Here is a 23,429-nt window from a genome sequence, read left to right as displayed (position 1 = left end):
AATCCATGAACTGAACCAGTGTATGAACTGTGTTTTGTCATGGTTTGATTAATTTTTAATTAGTTTTTTTTATAATATGTAATTCATTTTACAGAATTATAACTTACCATTATATTGAGATCTGAGCAACTAAACATCCAACAATACTGTTAATGATAGTTTTATAAGAACAATATCTATAGCCTTTTTATTTGCTGTTTTTCTGTCTCATTCTTTCACAAATAAATTTATGATTAGCAGTGTTGATATGGATACGAATGTGGATATGTACTTAATAAGTGTCTCAAATTCAATTTTCATTAAGACACACCATCCCAGAGAGTGCAATTTATCCTTGGTATAGAGGATGATGATGAAGAACACATTCCACATGATCTTTTTACTGAAATGGATGAACTTTGTTTTAGAGAAGGAGAAGAATATGAATGGAAAGAAACTGCCAGGTAACTTGGAAGATAATTCCTTTTGCTTCTTATTTATAATCAAGAGAAATGGCATACATTTGAATATTTGAAGGTGATTAAGTAACTGAAGCTTCAAAACTCTTAAGCATATTTCTTCTGGCTATAAATATTACTGCTTTGTCTTAAGTTGGGTTTTTTCACATTTTTGTAAAATCACTGTTATTTTGCAACATTGAAAAATGTTGTGGAAATGAACATGTAAAATGAAAGTGGAATCCTACACTTGGTCCCACTGAAGTGTGGACTTTAATTCTGCATAGACAAATATAGATCTCTGTAAGTTTCTTTAAAAACAAGTATCCTATACCTGAAAAAGAATAGATCATATTTATTGTTCATTATACTTATGTATATTGCAGATGGCTAAAGTTTGAAGAAGATGTTGAAGATGGTGGTGAGCGATGGAGCAAACCTTACGTGGCTACCCTGTCTCTTCATAGTTTATTTGAATTGAGAAGTTGCATTTTAAACGGAACGGTTATGTTAGATATGAGAGCCAATTCGCTGGATGAAATAGCAGGTCATATACATTTTACTTAAGATTTTATTTTAATGTGTTTTATATGTTTTGTAAAGTAATTAAATATATTTGTGTCTTATGGTTTCAAAAAATCACAAAGGAATTATGTGCTCTAGTTTGGAGTTCATTGACAATATTGCAATGGTATTTAAAAATCCTATTAGTTGCAGCCCAGCAGGGTATGAATTAAGATAGACATTTGTATTTCACCATCTTTTTCATGGCTTTAAAGATAGCTTTTTTTAGGATAGAAGCCTTCCTTTTTTCAAATCATATTTTTTTTAACCTAGCACACTTTCATTCCTCTAGTGACTGTCAAGTCTAACAGACCACCACTAAGCTAATATTTTTAGGTTTACACCAATGATTATGATCCAAAGTAGCTTTTTTTGATTTGGATTTGCTCCAGATGGGTGAATTAAATTCTTGAAGTAGCTTAACTATTGCTGAAAATTCTGGGAATTGAACTCTAAACATCTAGAGGGCACCTAGGCTAGAAAAAGATTTTCTAGAACAGGAATGAAGTTGGCGATTATTTTTCCTATGAATAGAGAAAAATAACTTTGGCAAGCAGCCAGCAGTGGGTAGAAAAATAACTTTGGCAAGCAGCCAGCAGTGGGTAGATGTAGCATTGTGGAATTATGCAGGATATTTTTTCTTTATTCTTTTTTCCCCCTACACTTCCTAAAAATACGAAAACACAATAAATTCCCTAAGAAAAATCTATGCCTACAAAATTCCCGCAGCTGGATAATACAGAGAATCATAAGTGTACGCCATTTTTGGTATGATTTAGACCTAAACAGTTTAATACTGTCTTATTAAACATTTCCTACATATCCAAGGGTTGAAGATGTCTCTCCATTATATCAATCTTTCATATTTATTTTAAATTTCATTTTTCCTTTGTAGACATGGTATTGGATAACATGATAGCTTCTGGCCACCTTGATGAATCAATGAGAGAAAATGTCAGAGAAGCCCTTCTGAAAAGACATCATCATCAGAATGAAAAAAAGTTTAGTAATCGGATTCCCCTCGTCCGATCCTTTGCAGATATAGGCAAGAAACATTCTGACCCTCTCTTGCTTGAAAGAAATGGTGAGATAAGTTGTGGCAACCTGTTGTTTTATTGTTTAATAATATAATGCAGAGATGTGAGAAAAGTCAGCACTGCAAAAAATAAGATCAGAATTCTTTCCCAGCAAATAATAATTGTAAAAACAGTTGTGCAGAAAACAAAATTATATTTTGTTATACAAAATTACCTTTTGAACTCAGAAAGTTTAGGGCAAATGATTGTATCACTGAACTCATTTTATAGTTTTGTCTTTCTAGTACCTTAAACCATGATATGTGTAAAAGCAAAGCTATGGCTATTTTGTTACATATGTGATGTCTTATTTCTCCTTGTGTTCTGCATCTTCCTGTCAACATTTTCAGTAAAATCAGTTTTTTGTTAACGCAAATATAGAAGTTAGCTTTCCTTTAATACTAATTAAAGAGTCAAACTTGGAAGAAAAAAGGGGTTTTTTTTGCCTAAAAAGACATCCTGGTTTTGCAGTTGTGAATATTATATATGTCAGGTATATGATTTATTATAGAAATATAATATAGGATATACAGGTTGTATCTCCCTTATTCACTGATTGCTCCTCCCTCTGTCCCTGTCACATTTGGAGTAGTTTCTGATATTCTGGAAGTCTTTCATCCTTTCAGGTAATTTTCATTTTAACTGTGTTGTCTGAATTTTTCATTCCAACTGCTGCAAATTTGTTGGCTTTTGAAGAATTTACTTTTCTCAGGTTGCTTAATTGGGTATAAACTGTCTAAAGATCTAAATTGCTAACCAGAAATTGGATTGCTTTCTAGTGAATTGTTCATTATAGTTAGAAACTAATAATAAATGCAGGTCTTTAAAAGATGCTCATCTAAATATTTCTCCTTTCTCTGGGGTTACATCTGTCTGGAACTGTCATATGCATTTTTATAGTTGTGATAAGAATACTGGTTGTCAATTACTTATTCATGTAGACATGCATGTTTTTGTTTACTGCATATTTTCTGAAGTTTGCATTAAGAAAGGATCTTAATATTTTATTGCATATTCAAAATAAATAGATTTCTATTATAAGTATAGCATTCTGGTTAGGGCTGTAGAAACCATTAACATTCAGTGATTTGGGGGAGGATGAATTCCATTCATAAATCAACCCTGTGAATGGTTTATACAGTGCTGACGTTTTCTTCAAAACTTTTGAACTGAAGTAATCATGAATTTTATATATACTGTATCTATATATGCCTTTTGAATGTTCATTATGTGGAAATATATGCTGACTTTTTTAACATCTAAAATTCTGCTTAGCCCTCAATACTTGCTTATCTCACCTTATCACCTATGAAATTATGCCTTTAAAATCTTTTATAGTATCAGATGATATGATTTCATGTTTCTACTGAATATTTTCCTCACTTTATTTGTTTTATCTCAGGGGAAGGCCTTTCAGCCTCCCGCCATTCTTTACGAGCAGGTCTCTCTGCCTCAAATATTTCCCTGAGAGGAGAGAATCGTTTGTCCCTTCTACTCAATTACCTTCTTCCTGGATCTCCAACAGCCTCAAGGAGCACAACCCCTTTACCTACCCCACAAAGCACTCCACCTTCCAGTCCTAGGTGTGATTCCAAGGGAACCACAAATTTCCAGCCAACTGAGCATGAGGTGTCTCCTTCTAATGATGATATCCCTAAAGTAGTAATTCATCCACCTGAGGAAGATTTAGAAGCTCAGGAAAGCAAGAAGAGGACAGAGGAAAATAGTGACATAACACCAGGCAACTATTTGAACTCAAATTATCCATGTGTGGTGCTTTCTGCAGCTGAATCACTCCCACTGCAAAATTTTTAATCACACAGCTTTAGCACCCATAAATTGTACATCAGTCTGCTATTTGTTTGCATGCCTCATTATTTTTGCGTGATATTTTCTTGGAAAACTTTATTTGGTATTTTGAAATAGATAAAATATTTGATCCTTAATATTAACATAAATATTAATACATTGAAAGCAATTACATGTGTGAACATTTCTCCATACTTTTTTGTTTTTTAACAAAATGAATTCATTCAGCAACTGCTCCTGCTTTAAAAGACAAAGAAGGTGTGTGGGGGGCGAGGAGGGGAATAAGTTACACATTTGTAAACTACAAAATGGTGGCCTTTTCCTTATTTTCAAAACTTCTAATTCCCATAAGGAAGGTACACTAAGAACCCGAATATCATGCTCTCTGTTGTGAAATTTCTACCTAATTTCAATATTGCAGTAGTACAAAATGCTACTTTTGGCATTACATGAGACTTTGAATGGGAATACAGAATATTTTATACTATGCAATACAACAATTAAAGAGATATTTAAATAGAAAGAAAACCTTGCAAGCCTACTTGGGCACTAAAAATAAATTGTGGGATGACCTAACTCTTGTAGTATGAATATGGTACGGAAAATTCTTGCATGATGCTTCTTTCTTGGATTCCTATACTTTTCATGCATACATATTTGTTAGTACCAGAGAATAATACTCTGGCTAAAATGTGACTATCTAACCATAATCATTGATTCAGTTTCAAGTTATCTTTTTCTTCCATTTCTTTAGTTATATAAAACATTTTATCTTTTAGCTAAAGAAACCTTCAGAATAGCTTTGAAAGATGAACATTGTTCTTGTTATCATGATTATAATTAGGCTATAAAAATCATGTAGGAATAATGAAGTAATATAAGTTGTTTAAAATTGCTAAAGAAGGAGGAAACAGGAACAGGAAACAGTTTATACATCTTTTGAGCAGATTAGGGTATGCATTTTCATAATAATTACATTGCAATTGTATTTCAACCAGAAATAGATTTCCACAAATCTACAAAAAAAAATTAATTGATACTGAATTATTTTCCCAATCTTTAACATACACATACATGCATGCTCACATATTGACATGTTGACTAGTTGTTTGGCAGCTGTTTGAAATTATAATAGACTTTTCTAGGATTATTTATAACCTGGTTTTGAAGTTCTGATGCCCCTGTGGTCACATTTATTTATTTATTTATTTATATTTAAACTTCTATGCCGCCCTTCTCCCCAGAGGGACTCAGGGCGGCTCACAGCATGTTAAAAAACAACACAAAAAAACATTTCCCCTATAAAACCAATTAAAAAGCAAATATATTAATAGCTGTGTCATATTTAAAATCTTTGAAAATTTTTTAAAAATTATTCCCTATTTAAAATNGTAGTCCAGGCGGGAGGTGACGAGAGCCTGAGTGACTGTGCGCAAAGCATCCCGGTCCAGAAAAGGGCGCAACTGGTAGATCAGGCGAACCTGATAAAATGCCCCCCTGGTCACGGCCGACAAATGGTCTTCCAGTGTCAGCCGTGGATCCAGGAGGACACCCAAGTTGCGTGCCCTCTCTGAGGGGGCCAGAGTCTCATGACTTCATTTCAGGTGCACAGCTCACATTTACAGCTATCTGCAGAATTCCACAGTCAGATAACATGATTTTGTAGCATTTTGCTGAAAACTGGTTTCTGGTTTTAGCAAAATCAGTCCACAATAAACAATTGGTTCACCTAATGACCACAGTGTTTGCTTAATGACTGCCATAAAAATGTAATAAAATCAGGGTGATCATGTGGGTGACCCATTTTACAACTGTCATGACTTATAACTGTAGTGGGCAGGCTCCATTGTGATTGTAGGTAGAGATCTATATGCATATATTTCCTGTTTTACATATTCACTTATCCTACACTTATAGTGCTATCTGATTTTAGCATGGGATACAATGAGATTAATATAAGATTTTCCTCTTATAGTAATGTGATATTTAGAGAACCATATGTGATTTATGGAGTGCAATGGCTCAGTGGTTAAAGGTGCTGAGCTTGTCAGCTTGAAAGCTGACAGCCCAAAGTTGAGATCCGGTGCCGGGTGACAGGGTTAGGTCCTATTACTTGCCTCAACTCCTGCCAACTTAGCTGTTTGAGAGCATGCAAATGCGAGTGGATAAATAGGTACCACTTTGGTGGGAACGTAATGCGTTCCATGTGCCTTGGCATATAATGCTGGCCACATGAGCACAGAAGTATCTTCGGACAATGCTGGCTCCCTCATCTGAAATGGAGATGAGCACTGCCCCCTAGAGTTGGACACGACTGGACAGAGAAAATCTTTATATGATATATGCATTTCTCTCTGTTTACACCAGGATGTTTGGTTGCTGCATGACAAGTACTAGTTATATCATGGTGAAACCTGTCACACCCATGCACCAGGAATTAATAGGAAGACTTGATTACCAGTTGTATGCCTTTAAGTGCTTGAAATTGCATCTCTGTTTCACATTTCCTATGATAGGCTTTATAAAGTTGATTTAAGGTTTATACATGTACTTGAAGTTTGATTGTGTTCTTGCTATTTACTTGCTAATAGATTCTCAAGCATATTAAGATAACAAGGAAACCGTTCACTTTTTTTTCTTTTGCTCTTTGATTTTTGTTTTTATCTTGAATGAGTGCTATCATTTGAGACATTTAATGTTTCACATTCATTTGGGCTTTGAGTTTCTAGTAACTGCTGTGGAAAAGTATGTCTAAAATGGATCAAAACTCACTTAACAAATGTCTCACTTAACAACAGAAATTTTGGGCTAATTATGGTCCTAAGTCAAGGACTACTAAGTCAAGGATTGTTAATTGTAGTGCAAGAAAGATATATTTTAATATTCTGCCTTTAATAGATTATATACCTTTGTTATGTTAAAAAAAACAGCTATTATCTAGAAATGGGTTTGAAAACAGGGCAGAAAGTAGTGTCATTCATAAAGTAATAGAGTATCAACTACTGAAGTACTGAATAAGGTGAAGCTTATTTTAGTAATTTGAGTGTGATGGAATTAAAATGTTTATGAGCCTTGATAAATTCCTTTCCAGATCAGTTGCTATTTATTTACTTGTTAGATAATATCTCATATTTTATTTTAAGAGGTCAAGGCAGCATTACAACAGTATTACAGAATTTCAGTAGATTCTATTCCATCTCTGCTATAATTCATTTACCAAGAATATTAATTCTAAAATCAAGTCAGAAACACACTGAAGTAGATAGCTGAGACTGTATATATTCATTTTATACTTTTTTAAAAGGTATGTACCAGTACTATGGTGGTACTTGCTTTTTCTCTGTCTGGATGTGTGAGTATTCTCTGAGCTGTTGACACTGGTCCAGTCATCCAACATTGGATGTCTCTTGGATCTATTCAGGCAGAACAAGTACTCTTGACAATAGGAGCCAGACTAAAGTGCAATCTAACAGCTTTATTCATAGGAGGGGATCACATAAATTCATTTACTTTTTTAGGAGGTCATGATATCACAAAGTTTTATATTCTAATATATTCAGTTCATCACCTCAAAATTACATATGTTCATATTACATATTGGCCTCTGCTAGGTTTGAGTCTCCTTGGCCTTTAAATGTTGAACTATATTTCTCATATGTAGCATTGGCCATATTGGCCACAGCTCCTGGGCATTGTAGCTGAACAATATATGGAAAACTGCAGATTTCCTACTCCTATTTTAAATGATAAAAAATTTGTCATATTTTTCATTCTGATGTGTAAAACAATTACATCATAGATTTGTTACACAAGATTGATATAATGAATATAATGAATAATTTTCCTCTTGAGGATTAACCTACAGTTTATAATTCTAAACTTGTACAAAAACTAATATTTGGCTAGAATGGTAGGGTCCAAAGGAGAAACAGAACATTTTGGGGTCTTCTGCAACATTCTGCTTTCAGGATAATGTACATATTTCCCTATTTTGGCCATGAAAGCCAGCTGGATGACCTTGGGCAGTCACTCTCTCTAGACCCAACTCACCTTATAGGTTGTTGTTGTGGGGAAATAGCAGGAGGAAGATGTGTTGGATATGTTGTCTATTTATAAAAATAATAAAGGCAGGATACAAATAAGTAAAACTAAAATAAAAAGTAAGCAACCATTTAAATGGAATTTTATGTATTGCTTATCATTATAAAAATATTTTTTTGTTTGTTTGTTTAGGGAATTTATATGGCCACCCACTCACTTTCCATGACTCTAGGTGGCTTACAAAATATAAAACCCTAATATAAAGAGTAAAACAATAACCCACCCCTAATTCAAACTTAGGAATCTTTGCTTATGGATAAATGAATTGTTTGGATCATGGCTCAGATCCTACTTTAAAAAGTTTTCTTGCTTTAGGGCTGCACTAATGGATGATTGCTAACTTTCTAATGGTTCACTGCCATATAGATTTATTTAAGTATTCTAAGGTACATTTTCCTTTATTTTGTGATTGTTCCAGGGATTTCCAGTAAAATATGACATTCTTATAATTGTATGATCCATATTGGTGGTTAGGTGCACATTTTAAAATTTAAAAATAATACCTTTTTGGTGAATTTTGCAAAAGGCCATCATTTAGGTAATAGCTAATTTTAACACTTAATAAGCTTTCATTGTTTTCCAGAAAAAATAACTTGTTTGGCAATTTTGGTACTAATGCACTTTTTGTTTATTAACTTTCACATTTGCTTTTAGAAAGCTGTCATTGTTGTTATGTAATTATGCCTATTTCTAGGCAATGTAATTTTAAATACACTTCTTTATTCTAATTGTAGGGCTCTTAGCATCACCACAATCTGCACCTGGTAATTTGGATATTGGAAAAAGTGGAGAATTTAAAATTAGTGGAACAGGAGGGAGTAGAGAAAACAGTACCGTTGACTTCAGCAAGGTAAAGTTTTTAAGCTTTTAGAGAACACAGTTTTGTGCATTTTATGGAAGCTCGCTTTTCTCTTCAGAATCTACTTGTTTGTACTTGTATTATATAATATAATCTCTAAAATAAAGTTCTAGAATAAATTAGGTACAACTACAGATATATTTTAATAATTACCTGAAAATAGAGGATCAGTTAGGGACACTTTGATATAGTGCTTAAAAACACCAGAAATCAGGGGATTAAGTTCTAGTTCCACTTTAAGTATGAAGGCAACTGTATAACTTTGGATTAATCACTTTAAAACATTTCTGAAAATATTGCTAAGAAAACTTCAAGAGCTTGTCCAGGTAAATCACCAAGATTCAAGACTAACATTTGTACATACTTACATACACAGGCTGTGCCACTTTTATTATTATGTTATGTTATTTTATTTATCACATATGTGATAAATTCTATATAATTTCTTAAACTATCATTTTATTTTATTCATTGTAAGCTGAGAATCTATTGAGTACAGTGGGATACGTGAAAGAGGATGGAGAGGAAGGTGGAGTCAGGGTTAGGTTGGTGAGTGGAAGATTCCAGACTGATGTGGTTGACTTACTAGAATGGGCCAGTAGCGATATAGAGAAGAATCCACCTCTGTGGTAACTAAACATGCAGCAGTCTCTAAGGTTCCTCTTCAAAGACAGTAACGGTGTGGGAAAAAAGTGTTAAAGATCTGAAGTCTGACTGGGTAGAAATCCTGAATTAGCATTCAGTGCATTCTGAGTAGTCTACCATGGAAATTCAGTGGGTGATTTTTGATCAGTTATACCTTTTCAACCCACACTATCTCTCTAAGTTGTTTTGGAGAAAATAATGGAAGGAATGCTAGTATACTGCTTTGAAGCCTTAAACTGGAGGCTTGATATATCACAAATAAATTGATAAAATGGTTATGTGGCACTTCATAAAAGCTCTAGTCTAACTTGTCTGAAAAAATCCATGTTGTAAAAGGTTATAAATGTCTTTCAAGATAATTTGCTATTTTAATAGTATTTCATTTAATGTTGTTGTTGTTCAGTAGCCATAATAGTTAAAAGCAACAGCACAAGCACAACTCATCTTGCAGAATTGAGGTTTACTATGTTTTCTTTTATGCTGCAGCTTCCTTTTCCCCCCCTGATTACCATGTGAGGGACATAATTAGGGTGGGCAACAAATGTGAATTGAGATAAATTGTAGAAATGTATGTATGGATCTTGTGCTATTGTTGCTGTTATTGATTAAATACCTATGCTATCAAATCATCCAAATTCATGGTGGCTTACTAGAGGATAAATTATAATAAAACATTTATGATAAGAATAAATCACAATCTCACCTCATTTGCACGCTTTTAATTGAAACTATTCCTATCAGATTTCGTAAGATTTCCAGGTTAAAACAACACTTTTCAAATGCTTTTTCAAATACTGTGATATATTCCGTACTGCTGTTAATAATTAGTGGTAGTAAAGTTGTTTTCTATTTTAAAGATTCATTATATTTATATATATATTTAATTTCTAGAGAAATACATTCATGATTTGTCCAGGCATATTCTGATGCATAATAAAATTGTTATTATATAGATAGCCCATAAATTATGACTGTAATAGAGTCTGCTCATTACAGTTGTAAAATGTTGCAGTCATTAAGCAAGGCATCCATGTGATCGTCTTCCTCAATAGCCGCTGTCCTGACCATCTCAAATGTGGCTACTAAGCAATCACATAGGTAGGTTGAACAGAGAGAGAGAGAACTGCTTCCTGAAAAAGGGTAGGCAGCTGCTCTACTCCTTGGCATGAGCTAGAAAATTAGAAGGTCTTTTTCTCTAGCCTGGAACAGGACAGATAGGAGGTGCACTATACATGTTGCTATAGGACAGATAGGAGGTGCACTATACAGCATGTTGCTGCCCTGCTGCCCCTGGGCTAGAGAAAAAGAGAAAAAGAAAGCAGCTTGTCACCTAACACTGTCAGCTTCCCTGATGATTTGCAAACAGTGATCACACGATTGCAGAGGGCTTGGTAAGCCATTGTAAATGCGAATGGGTTGCCAAGAGCCCAGATCATGATTATGTGGCTATGGAGGCATAGCAACACCATAACTTAGCACTGGTTATATGTCCCTTCATTCAGTGTCATTGTTATTTCAAACAGTTGCTGAATGAATATTTGTAAGTCAAGGACTACCTGCATATGCTTGTGTAATACTAAGATCATTTATTTTTACATTCAGGATAGTGGGCTATAAGATTTATAGAAGAGTCCTTACCATGTCATTAAAACTCTGCTGTAGCATAGACATGGGCCCATTTTAGATGTACATACAGAATCCTGAATGGAGTACCTCAGGTAACAGTGTGATTTCCAGGTATAATAGGAATAAAGTGCATTTAGAACTATAAGTAGGGTAGAACCTCAGAGTTTAGACTATTGTAGGTTGAAGGCCCAAGTACAGAATTAAAACCCATATGTTTCCCTTTTTATGGAATTATCTACACAGAATTGCTTCCTCTAGTGCAGAGGTCTCCAACCCTTGAAGTACTGGAGGTACTCCAGGTCTGTGGCCTGTTAGGAACTAGGCCGCACAGCTGGAGTTGAGTATCAGGCGAGTGAACAAAACTGAAACTATTACCCCTCATTTGTGGAAAAATTGTTTTCCACAAAATTGGTCCCTAGTGCCAAAAAGGTTGGGGACCGCTGCTTTAGTGTAAATAATGCTAACCTGTAATAAAGTTATTATTTGTATAATTTATAATATAGTATTGCTCCTTTCAATGTTTTGGTTCCAATATATAATTCAGAAAAATGATGTAATCTTACTTAAAAGTTCTCTTAACAAAACAAATATATATAATAGTTTAATCATGGCAAATGCCATTATTCTAGCTCCTCTGTCACAGTTTTTATATTTTTACTTGGCCTGTTCTTCTCTGCACCTGCCTTGTCTCCTGTTGGGCAGGATTCTGCCTCCTGGCACTGTAGTTGTGGCACACTTGGTGTGGGACTCAAGAGGCCAGCTGTAAGTGTTTTTTTTTTCTGGATAGCTGTGTAACTGGTGTGTTGGTTTCAGTGATTTTTGTGTTTCTGTCTTTATGTGAGCCAATAGTTTGTACAATGCTATAATGTTGGTGAATTTTTATAATTATATACACAGTTCCCATGGGTAATTTGAACAACACTACTATATAAAGAATTAATTCTCCATAAATATTTTTTTATATTGAATTTATAAAACGAAGCAATTGTGTATATAATTACCTTGATTTGGTGGAATTTGTAGTTATTTAATATAAAACAATTTTATTCCCAAGATATAATTTTAATGAGTTTTTGTGATTGTATATTTTGACATAGTTATGAAACACAGCATTTGTATGTATGGTTAAATTAAATTGTTATTAAACTTCATAACATACATCACACTGTAATAATACAATATATTTTGCTTGCAACCTGTCACTTATTTGTAAATGTCAGTTTCAAAATGCTTTAGAATACATTAATATACTATTAACCATTCTTTGAAAATAGGTGGATATGAACTTTATGAGGAAGATTCCAATAGGTGCAGAGGCATCAAATGTGCTTGTTGGAGAAGTGGCTTTTTTGGAGAGACCGATTATTGCTTTTGTGAGGCTGTCTCCAGCTGTGCTTCTCACTGGTCTCACAGAGGTTCCTGTTCCTACACGGTAAAATAAAAATATAATGTAATAAAACTCTCTGTATTATTTTTAATATATATTATGTGATGCAATTTTTTTTTCTTAGAAAGAAAAAAGAGGCTGCTGTCTCTTTGTTGTGGGTTTATCATGCTGGTTTAATATCTTGTATGCAGATTTTATCTTATGTTGGTTTAACATCTCTTTAACTTCATAGTTCATACTTGCTCTTAATATTTGAGTTTTCTTCAGTGGCAAGTGCAGAAAATTAAACTTAAAATAACTTTCAGATTATTATTAGTATTTTGCATGGCATAACAGAATACAGCATAATGCATAAACATTCACCAAAACAACATATGAAATATGTATCAAAATATAAGATATCAGAGCAGTGAACCAATTTAAAAATACAACATAAATGATGATTAAATTATGAATAAAATTAAATTATGTATGAGCAGGTACTGGGATGGTTACTCCTATGGCCAGATATCTAAGATGTTTAGTCATTGAGAAATATTGCCCTCAAGATGATGTATTTCATGCAGGGATCCAGAGAACCTTCTGAGGGGGCATTCCATCACAATATGATGTAAAGTTTGTGGGATGTTTCCATAGTTATAGTCAGGATTATCAACAGCTCTCATTTATATTTCCAATATTGGCACCTGCCACAGTTGGATTCAAATCTGGCTGAGCACTGTCCAGATTTTCCTTGGGACATTAAAGCCAAAGGGGCATTGTACTGGATCAGACACTAAATTAAATAGATCTGGGTTAGTCCTCTCCTAGTGCTATGCTATCAGTGTCAAGGTCTTTACTGACTAATTGCTGTCCAAGTTTCCATGATAGGTTTTGAGATTTGAGTATGAATATTTGATTGTGACAATCATCATGTCTAGTAATAATCAGTTTGGCTCATATTTTGCAACTCCAATTTTAAGGCAAATTATCTTCTAAGATATTTCAAATACATATTAAAATGAGACAATATATTACAAAAATAGTATTAATTTTGATATTAAAAAATTGGAATGCCAATTTTATCCTCTTATCCTGCCAGCAGAGACAAAATAGAATTTTGTAATAATTTTGAGATAAATTCTGATAGCTATATTGTTATTTTAATAGAAGGGAAAATGAATTAGACCAGTGTGAATTACATAAAATGTTTGGCACAATTTTCTAGATGAAAACGTATAGTGTCATTACCATCCAGTAACATTGGATTAAGAAATTTCCAACCCATTATACTCATTGTAGTCAAAAGCATTGTGAATGCAACTATATAATTTCTAGTTGTTGTTGTTATATGTGCTATTATTCAATAGTAAAAATTCTAGTTGTCATTGACAGATATTATTGAATTCCTGCTATAATATTTGACTTTGCAATCCATTTTCATAATTCCACAGTTTCCTTTTTCTGTTGCTGGGACCAGCAGGTAAAGCACCTCAGTATCATGAAATTGGTCGATCAATAGCAACACTCATGACTGATGATGTGAGTACTGCCATTTACCAAATACCCCCTAAAATTATTTAAAATAGGCTGAAGTCAATATGCATTTTTATAATTAACTTAAATTTATAATTGTAGAGTATGTCATCTTATGTACACATATTAAATGCATTATGCCTTTCTTTGGCACATGCAGAGATGAGGTCCCATCTGTGTTTCTCCATTTTATTCAGCTCAACTTCTTTGTTGGTATTTGAAGAAGCAGCTGGATATATCCCTCATTTTTGGGATGTTAAATTAAAAGAATATAATAAGAAAAGAAATTGAATTATATATAGTCCTCAATTTATAACCGCAATTGACCCCAAAATTTCTGTTGCTAAAAGAGACAGTTGTTGATTGAGTTTTGCCCCATTTTACAACCTTTCTGGTCACATTTGATAAGTGAATCACTGCAATTGTTAAGTTAGTAATCCAGTTGTTAAGTTATCTGGCTTCCCCATTGACTTCGCTTGTCAGAAGGTTGTAAAAGGTGATCACATGATCCCGGTACATGCAACTGTTATAAATATGAATCAGTTGCCGAGCATTTGAATTTTGATCCCATGACCATGGGGATGTTGCAATGATCATAAATCACTTTTTTCAGTTCTATTGTAACTTCAGTCACTAAATGAACTATTGTAAGTTGAGGACTACCTCATGTAGTTTATACCAATGCTGTTCTTCATATCTCTCTATATCTTTGCCCTTGTGAACTAACCTTTTTTTCTATAACATGCATGGACTTCTTTGTACATTGTCCTTTTCTTTTGTTTTTAATCTTCTCTTTCATTTAACTAATTCATTTTTATTGTTTTGCTGTGCAATGTATATCATTTGACTATATGCCCAAATTACCTTGAAGTATTTTCTTCTAATAATTTTCATTTCATATTCAGTGCATTGTTCAATATCCATTAATTCTTGATCCTATCCTGCCCTTTTCTCACACACAGGTTTTAAGTGCTTTTTATATAAATGAGCAGAAGCATGCTATAATGAATAGTTATTTTCCTTTTTTTGGGACAAGTATTTATTCTTGCAACTGTGTTTTAGAAAGAATATTAACAAAATTTGGTTTTAGAAATTAGTTGCAGAATGCTTTCTCCTTGAGATCTGCATAGATTATAGATTCTTCCTTTAGGCTTTTAAATCTATAGCAGTTGAACAATTATTGAAGACAATATGAATCATCTTTCATATAATGCGGCTTCTTGTCTTGAGGAACAAAACACCCAGGACAAAGACTGCTTGGGTGAATGGGCCAGGCCGAAGAGCGAGGGGCGGAGGGCTAGGAGCCCATTGGCTAGGGAAAATGGCCGGGGGAGGGTTAGTGGAGGAGGAAAGCTGGCTGTAAATAGGCTGAGGCAGATGGGCAGAGGCAAAATGGGTCCAGCCAATAGTGGGAGCCTCATTCAGAAAACCCAATGTGTTTATAAGTTAATATTTTAATGGAGGTTTATTAAACTAATTCTTCATTTTGGTCTTTCAGCTATATTAGTCATGTTTTGTACTTCTTAGTAAAGAGTTCTGTAGTGTCAAAAAATCAAATACATATTTATATGCCTTTTTTAAAAGGTTTTCCATGATGTTGCTTATAAAGCCAAAGACAGAAATGATCTACTATCTGGAATTGATGAATTTTTAGATCAAGTGACTGTTCTTCCTCCAGGCGAGTGGGATCCTTCAATAAGAATTGAACCACCCAAGAGCGTTCCTTCTCAGGTAAGTTTCTCTTCAAATGAAGAGTCCTTTAAAAATGCATAATGATATGGTAAATTTGAGTAAGATTGTATCACCAACCTGAAAAATAAATTTGCAACGAAGTAACAAGGTGATGAAATTGCGAGATCAAATTCATAGTATTGTTTTTGTCCTATAAAAAGATTCAAAAGCAAAAAGAAAGGAAGACATTATTTTATAGCTTTTAGACAATTTAGTGAATAGGAGTGGCTATCACATATAATTTATGACACATCCACAGTTTGATATATTCACTATACCTAACTTAGACAATCTAGTTACGATTGATTTAAACAAGCTATTATTAATACAGTATTGTGTTAATTATTGGAAATTATTTCTGAGTAAAGAGTTAATAGATTAGCATTTTAAAAATACAACTCTGGTTTGGAAGAACACTGTATTATATAGTTAGTCTGGAAGACTAATATAGATGGGAAGAAGATGGCTTGAAATTATGCTTGTTACTGCAGTATGACTTTGAGAGTGAGCATAGTGTAGTAGCTAAAATGCTGGACTAGTAATGGCAGACCCAGCTTCTAGTTTTCCTTGGATCATTGACTGAGGGCTAGTTATTTCTTCTGATTTCTAATTATTGTTATATGCTGGTTGAAAAACAAAACCCTTCCTCAGATCATACATTGATAGCTTTGCTATATTAACTAGATAAAACATAATTTAAAACAAGCAGACCCTTCTACCAAGGAACAAATACTAAGAATAATAACTTTATCATGATTTAAAGGCAAAAATCATTTGACAGATTAATGTTAAATATAGGAAAAGAGGAAGATTCCTAAATTTCCAAATGGAGCTGCTTCTCCTGGAGAACCCCTTAACGAAGAAGGTCATCATGCTGGACCTGAATTACAGAGAACTGGAAGGTGTGTAGAATTTACTTCAGTTATAACAATATAAGTGTAAAATCTAAATTATTGTTGCTTTAAAAATTTATAAAATGCCATGGATTAAAATTTCTACATAAATATGCTTGATTCCTAGCTAATGGTCTATTTTAGTCTCTTAATACAGTAGAAGTATTCTTTAGTAGGCTCCAGGGACTATAGTGAAGTTTTAAAACAACGTCTGAAACCAGATTATGAAGATAAAAATAATTTGAAGTCAAAAATTGCTTGTACGAAGCTAGATATTCAAAATATTGCAGTAAAGAGCACTTATAGAGATTTCTCACATGTGAAAATTGTACAGATGTTGTGTAAGCTCCCAATCTTTGCAGTTACAACAGAAAAAAGAAAAAGGCTAATATCTTTATTAAGCTAAATTCTATTGAAATGTCTTCATATGGTTGCCTAAAATTTAAAGATGGGCTAAAATTTAATTAAATACCATTATTAAAGGAGAGATAACCCTGACAAATGGAAGATTTTAAATTTCAGTTTCTCTCAAAAGTTCTTCATCTTCCTCAGGATCAATATCTGTTTTGTTTTGTTTTTCATTCTCAAGTGTAAACATAAAAATAATGGGCATTGTAACTCAGCTTTTTAAAAAATTAAACTGTTTTTTTTTCAAAGAATACTTTATAATCACCAAATTAATTTTTTCAATATTTTATAAACAATGAAACAATGCTTACAAATACTTGCAGCTAGCTTCCTATATCTTTAAAAATATAGTTAATATTAAATACCAGGATTGTATATAAGTCGATTTTAAAATTACTCAAGGCATATATTACTATTCACCGCAACCAGCGTACATGCACAAAACTTGGTACTGAATGCAGAAGTTGATGACCTGAAAATGTTTTCATTTAAGACAAACCCCAGAGACTAACAATAGATACTTTAGCATTAAAATACATAAACCAGAATATCAGTTCACTCAACTGAGAATGTATAGATGAAATTGGAATGTTTGCATCTGTATTGTCAATAGGTTTGGAATATAAGGCTAATTTATGCTAAAAATCTGCACTATCAGTCTTGTGTGTCCCATAGTTTTAAACATTCTGGAGTCCTATAGAGTACAGTTTGATGAGTTTCATCTCACCTATTTAGGCTTTTTGGTGGTTTGATACTTGACATCAAAAGGAAAACATCTTTTTTCTTGAGTGACTTCAAGGATGCATTAAGTCTGCAGTGTCTGGCCTCGATTCTTTTCCTATACTGTGCCTGTATGTCTCCTGTAATCACTTTTGGAGGGCTCCTTGGAGAAGCTACAGAAGGCAGAATAGTGAGTACAAAGAATGGTAGTAGCCAGGATTTTAGCTTTTCAGAGGCAAGTGACTGTGTTCATTTGTCTCCTTTATTTCTACTTTTATTTGAAGACTTTTATCAACATCTTTTTGACTAGCCCTGCCCAATAATACATGTTTCTCAAATATGTGGAAAAAATGGAGAACAGGAGGAGATGCACAGTTAAGGTAAAAATTATCCTGCCTTGATGAATCTGTTTCATGGTCCGAGAAACAACTTTCATTGTGTATGTTTTTAAAAGGCCTTAACCTAATGGGAAAACAATGTTTGTTACATCTTCATAATATATTCAAGAATGCTAAGTCAGAGATCTTGTTTCTTTTGTGAAATAATAAAATAAAAATATGATTTTAAAATGTTTTGTAAATAAAAATTCAGCATTCTGACCTAAACTAAATGTCATGCACACATGCATGTAACAAAATTCAAATTATTCTTTTTGTTAGAGAAAAACTTTCAAAAAGAGATATGAGAATTATTTATCCTTTCTCTATCATGAATTTCCCTATCATATTTCATTTGGTGTGAAAACCATTTACCACTATCTTTCCTTCCCCACCTACCCAAGTCCAGGCTTGAATGTTTCTGGGGATATAGCAGTGGAGAAAAGATGGCAGAAAAATGATAAAACATCCTTTCCTACGGGTTCTCCACACAGAATAATTCTCTTAAATCTGATTTACTCTAAAGAAATAATTGGATTTGAATGCATGTATGTAACACCTAGTTTAGTTTTAAAATATTTGTTTTCTATTGCCAGAGGAAAAATATATTTCTGAGGAAAATTTGAATGTGAACTCTAACAAGTTTGGTCAACTATTATATTTTCATGATAATTTCAAGTGTATCAGCCATAATAACAGTTGGTTTATCCTAGCTCTCAAATTAATGAATTAACTGAATATATAAATTAATGGAATAACTGAATATAAGTTACTTGTGCTCAGCATTTTAGTTTGTAACTGGCACTTGTAACTACTTTTTGAAGATGTTATGGCATATAATATGCCAGTATAAATGTATTCTTCTATGCACAGGGTGGAAAAACCTATGGCTTTTGAGTCATATGTTGTCCTGAATTACATTTTTATCATCTCTAGAACATTCTCAGTTTGCTTTGATAAAATTTGGCAGCCATATAGCAGAACTTTGGCTATAGGACTTTTCACATTTGGGAGCGAAATAGAGGACCACTTAGTTATATCAACTTCCATACAGCTTAATTAATACATTTACTTAATGGATACGTTTCAAATTCGCAAAGAAGGTATAAAATTTGGCTTTGCTCATTACATTATTGTTATGCCCCCCCTGCAGTTTTTGGAATGGATAGCTTTTATAAATAAAAGAGCATACCCCCCTTCTACAAAATGGATACCTATCCCATTTTGGAATTTAAAATATACGTCCTTGTAGTCCTTAAACTTATTTTCGTATATATTGAAAAGTTAACTTTGCTGTCTAGGACAATATCAGTACTTTGAATTTTACTAAATTTGTTATATACCTGGACACCTTTAGATGTATATGTTATATTATCCTGGTTTCAAAAACTCACAAAAAAGTCTGCCTTCTACTTCCTAGTTTTCTATACTATAATATGATCTGGTTAATATGATAACCAATGTCTGTGACTATCATACATAGCTTACTTTCCATAGCTAAAATGATGATATTTAGCATAATTTGTTGCTAAATAGTAGTTTAACTGTATGTCATAAAGCTACTGACTTTTAAAATGTCCTTTCTTAATGTACATTTAAAAAACCTTATACTGTATTTTCTAGCTTTCTGGAGTTGTTTGCTGCCTTCAGTGGCTTGATGTGCATGAGTACATTAGTTCTTGCACTTTTGTGTTTAAACATAATAACCTAAGAAACATGTCTTGAGTACATGTGATTTTCTCGTATCTCCAAAGCTGTCATTTCTGCAGTATATTTGATCTGAATACCTAAGGTTAATTCACTGATAAGCCCAGACTAAATTGTGTGTACCTTTGAAGTATGATTGTAAATGCTAAGGGCTGCTTGTGCCCAACCCTAATCTAACCCCACTGACCTTTACATATCTGTGATTATTGATTATTTTAGTGTACACAGTATCAACTTGTATTATATTTGTCCAGAAAATGTCTTTGTTGATGTTAATACTATGCAGTGTATCAAAGTAATTAAATGGGAGGTTGTTTAGATATTTTAAATTACTTTTGGTATTTTAAAATACATAGAAATATAATTTTAAGTCCTCCCATTCCCTGCCTTATATAGAAAATAAAAGGGGAGATAGTTGCTGGGCATCTATGGAACACTGTAATTGAGAAAATGCATTACTGGATAGTATGATAACTACAGTATTTGATCTGTTTATTATTTCTACTGTCAATTTATTTCTTTTAAATATTGAATCATCATTGTTCTGTTGTATTCAGTCAGTTTTTCAGTTCTATGATTTGCATGTTTTAATACAAGCCTCATGCTCAGCTTGGTTAAAGGTTTGTTACAAACATGCTTTCTTTATACAGTAAAAGTTATCCTTGTTTTCCTACTTTAATTAGATTTGGTATGCTACAAGTATTATAATATCCTTTTTGTCATTTAATGTGCCAAAATGAATAACCTTTCCTTAGGTTTTTGTATAAATTTACACCTTAATTGGACTATTTCATATTGAACACTGTATTACTAATCTACAATGTAAAATAAAATGTATTTAGCTAATAATATTTGTAATATTCTAATTGTTGATGCTGTTAACTAATGTATGAAAATATACATTATTAAAGGTTTGAGTTTATCTTCAGTGAATCACATGATTCTTTTTCCCTCTCTCCAGAGTGCAATAGAGTCTTTATTTGGAGCATCATTAACTGGAGTTGCCTATTCACTTTTTTCTGGGCAACCTTTGACAATATTGGGCAGCACTGGACCAGTACTAGTATTTGAAAAGATATTGTTTAAATTTTGCAAGTAAGTACATTTTTCATTCTCAAAAATTTAACATTCTATTAGCTTCAGTTTCTCTAAGGCACACTTAAGTATAGTGTGTGAAATCTGTTTGAAATCTGTTTCAAACAGATTAAATATTTGCATGACTTAATTTAGCAAGAAATCAAAATTTTGTCCTTAGGGTTCCATCATTAAACACTTTTAGAGTGGTCACTATGGGCAAATAAGGCAAGCATTCTAGAACAAAACTAGTTCATCATTTCAAATATTAATTTTTGATTCACTAGGAGTGAATTTACAAATTGTCTTCTTGATTTCATCATTAGCAAATCTTCAAGGTACTTATCCCGATACAATATTTAAAAAAAAATAAATATGAAAAACAAATTAAACAAAGATAAATACTAAAAACCAAAGTGCATCAAATTGCAGATGAAATTACATTTGTTTTAAGACCAGGGGCCTACAGTGAGGGAAAAATTATTTGATCTCCTGCTGATTTTGTATGTTTCCCCACTGACAAAAAATGATCAGTCTATAATTTTAATGGTAGATTTATTTTAACAGTGAGAGACAGAATAACAACAACAAAAAATCCAGAAAACGCATTTCAAAAAAGTTATAAATTGATTTGCATTTTAATGAGTGAAATAAGTATTTGATCCCCTATCAATCAGCAAGATTTCTGGCTCCCAGGTGTCCTTTATACAAGTAATGAGCTGAGATTAGGAGCACTCTCTTAAAGGGAGTGCTCCTAATCTCAGCTCGTTACCTGTATAAAAACATCTGTCCACAGAAGCAATCAATCAGATTCCAAACTCTCCACCATCGCCAAGACCAAATAGCTGTGCAAGGATGTAAGGGACAAGATTGTAGACCTACAGAAGGCTGGAATGGGCTATGAGACTATTGCCAAGCAGCTTGGTGAGAAGATGACAACAGTTGGTGCGATAATTTGCAAATGGGAGAAACACAAAATAACTGTCAATCTCCCTCAGTTGGGGCTCCATGCAAGATCTCACCTCGTGGAGTTTCAATGATCATGAGAACGGTGAGGAATCAGCCCAGAACTACACAGGAGGATCTTGTCAATGATCTCAAGGCAGCTGGGACCATAGTCACCAAGAAAACAATTGGTAACACACTACGCTGTGAAGGACTGAAATCCTGCAGTGCCCGCAAGGCCCCCCTGCTCAAGAAAGCACATGTACAGGCCCATCTGAAGTGAATGATTCATAGTGAAAGTGTTGTAGTCAGATAAGACCAAAATCGAGCTCTTTGGCATCAACTCAACTCGCCATGTTTGGAGGAGAAGGGATGTGCTGCCTACGATCCCAAGAACACTATCCTCACCGTCAAATATGGAGATGGAAACATTATGCTTTGGGGTGCTTTTCTGCTAAGGGGACAGGACAACTTCACTGTATCAAAGGGACCATGGAGGGGGCCATGTACAACAAATCTTGGGTGAGAACCTCCTTCCCTCAGCCAGGGCATTGAAAACGGGTTGTGGATGGTATTCCAGCATGACAATAACCCAACACACATGGCCAAGGCAACAAAGGAGTGGCTAGAAGAAGCACATTAAGGTCCTGGAGTGGCCTAGCCAGTCTCCAGACCTTAATCCTATAGAAAATCTTTGGAGGGAACTGAAAGTTCAAACTGCCAAATGTCAGCTTAGAAACTTAATGACTTAGAGAGAATCTGCAAAGAGGAGTGAGACAAAATCCTTCCCGAGGTGTGTACAAACCTGATGGCCAACTACAAGAAACGTCTGACCTCTGTGACTGCCAACAAGGATTTTGCCACCAAGCACTAAGTGATGTAAAATACTTATTTTGCTCATTAAATTGCAAATCAATTTATAATTTTTTTGAAATGCATTTTTCTGTATTTTTTATTGTTATTCTGTCTCGCTGTTAAAATAAACCTACCATTTCTTTGTCAGTGGGCGAGTGTACAAAATCAGCAAGGGGTCAAATATTTTCCCCCTCACTGTATATCAGTGATGGTGAACCTTTTAGAGACCGAGTGCCGAAAAACTGCCCCAGTCACCCCCATTCTGCCACCCTGCCCACTCTGCCATCACCCTGCCCCTGCTCTGCCCCTGCCCATCTGTAGGGCAACTCACCACCTCCACGGCCCGCCGCAGCATATCGCCCAGGCGGCCCTGCAGCACCATAGCGGCCACGCCCTCCGCCTGCACCCTGCAGCATCACTTGTGTGCGACGGGGCACAAGGGCGGAGTCTTGTCCCTGCTGCCCGGTTGGCATGTCCTTGGCTGCACTGGTCCGCATAAGCCACGCCCAGAGGCAACTCTCCTCCGGGGGGGCTGGTGAGAAGGCTGTGGGGGGAGGTGGGGCTGGGGCTCTGAGTGCTGCTTCTGGCACGTGTGCTATAGGTTCGCCACCACTGCTTATACGGTGGGAGGAAGTGCATCAGGAAAATTAGCATAGTATCCATGAGTGCCCAAAAAACCCAATTTTTGCATATTATTTGC

General features: G+C 34.2%; 1 protein-coding gene across 1 annotated transcript in view; it reads left to right on the top strand.

The window, feature by feature from the left end:
• The first annotated feature begins 304 nt into the window (after positions 1 to 304).
• The window catches only part of SLC4A7 (solute carrier family 4 member 7), a 46,463-nt gene continuing 23,338 nt past the window's right edge, over positions 305 to 23,429 (top strand). The window contains exons 1-11 of the mRNA XM_015811708.1: positions 305 to 443; positions 824 to 984; positions 1,897 to 2,085; positions 3,480 to 3,818; positions 8,722 to 8,837; positions 12,392 to 12,549; positions 13,938 to 14,025; positions 15,604 to 15,750; positions 16,549 to 16,652; positions 17,787 to 17,961; positions 20,817 to 20,950. Of these exons, the coding sequence (XP_015667194.1) occupies positions 388 to 443; positions 824 to 984; positions 1,897 to 2,085; positions 3,480 to 3,818; positions 8,722 to 8,837; positions 12,392 to 12,549; positions 13,938 to 14,025; positions 15,604 to 15,750; positions 16,549 to 16,652; positions 17,787 to 17,961; positions 20,817 to 20,950 (1,667 nt within the window). The 5' untranslated portion in view covers positions 305 to 387. The remainder of the gene's footprint in view (positions 444 to 823; positions 985 to 1,896; positions 2,086 to 3,479; positions 3,819 to 8,721; positions 8,838 to 12,391; positions 12,550 to 13,937; positions 14,026 to 15,603; positions 15,751 to 16,548; positions 16,653 to 17,786; positions 17,962 to 20,816; positions 20,951 to 23,429) is intronic.

This window comes from Protobothrops mucrosquamatus, unplaced genomic scaffold (genome assembly GCF_001527695.2).
Source record: "Protobothrops mucrosquamatus isolate PMUCROS unplaced genomic scaffold, P.Mucros_1.0 scaffold47, whole genome shotgun sequence".
In the NCBI taxonomy this organism is placed as follows: domain Eukaryota; kingdom Metazoa; phylum Chordata; class Lepidosauria; order Squamata; family Viperidae; genus Protobothrops; species Protobothrops mucrosquamatus.
The sequence above is the reverse complement of the archived record's forward strand: the minus strand, read 5'-3'. Positions and strand labels throughout refer to the sequence as shown.